The following is a 653-nucleotide window of genomic DNA, read 5'->3' on the forward strand; positions in this document are numbered from 1 at the left end:
GCGGTAATGGTGTGGATACACGGCGGTGGTTTCTTTTATGGTTCCGGTGATGAACTCATCTACGGTCCCGATTACATTGTACCGAAAGATGTAGTTTTGGTTACCTTGAATTATAGACTAGGTGTTCTAGGTACGTCATTCGTTTCAATATGCAGAATCATTGAATATCATTTGTGTCTGGAGTTTTTATTTAGCGAATACATAAATTTTCTCTATTTTAAACGAGTCACTTGGAGATATTTATAATTGTCGCAGATCATACGTTGTCATAAAACATTTAAATAATATAGACTTTATAAAGACTGCAAAAGACAATCAATTCATACAAAAAAAATCACAATCTATTCATATTGAGTTTACAAACGTCATATAATATATTTTTCTGCATGTAAGACTATTTTGCCGACTAATATATTTAAGACAAATACTAGGGCAATTTACTTTAGATAAGTATAATAAAGTAATAATAATTAAGATGAATCGACTTTGACAAAAAATACATATAATGTGATTAATGTATGTGACACTAGGTTTCCTAAATCTCTACGACAAAGTGGCGACTGGTAATCAAGGTCTGAAAGATGTGATCATGGCGTTACGATGGGTCCAGAAAAATATATCACAATTCGGAGGAGACCCAGAAAATGTCACTA

The 653-nt window shown here is 32.5% G+C and overlaps 2 protein-coding genes across 2 annotated transcripts in view; one reads left to right on the forward strand and one right to left on the reverse strand.

The window, feature by feature from the left end:
• On the forward strand, nt 1–652 carry LOC105450641 (juvenile hormone esterase-like; the record flags this gene model as incomplete). Its single annotated transcript, XM_011690573.1, has 2 exons — nt 1–130; nt 531–652. Coding segments are annotated over 2 exons (252 nt in total), but the record flags the coding sequence as incomplete, so codon positions are not given.
• Nucleotides 1–653, reverse strand: part of LOC105450631 (rho guanine nucleotide exchange factor 12-like) — a 130,120-nt gene that overhangs the window by 11,410 nt on the left and 118,057 nt on the right. The window lies entirely within an intron of this gene.

Source organism: Wasmannia auropunctata, unplaced genomic scaffold (genome assembly GCF_000956235.1).
Source record: "Wasmannia auropunctata unplaced genomic scaffold, wasmannia.A_1.0 LD336111.1, whole genome shotgun sequence".
NCBI lineage: Eukaryota > Metazoa > Arthropoda > Insecta > Hymenoptera > Formicidae > Wasmannia > Wasmannia auropunctata.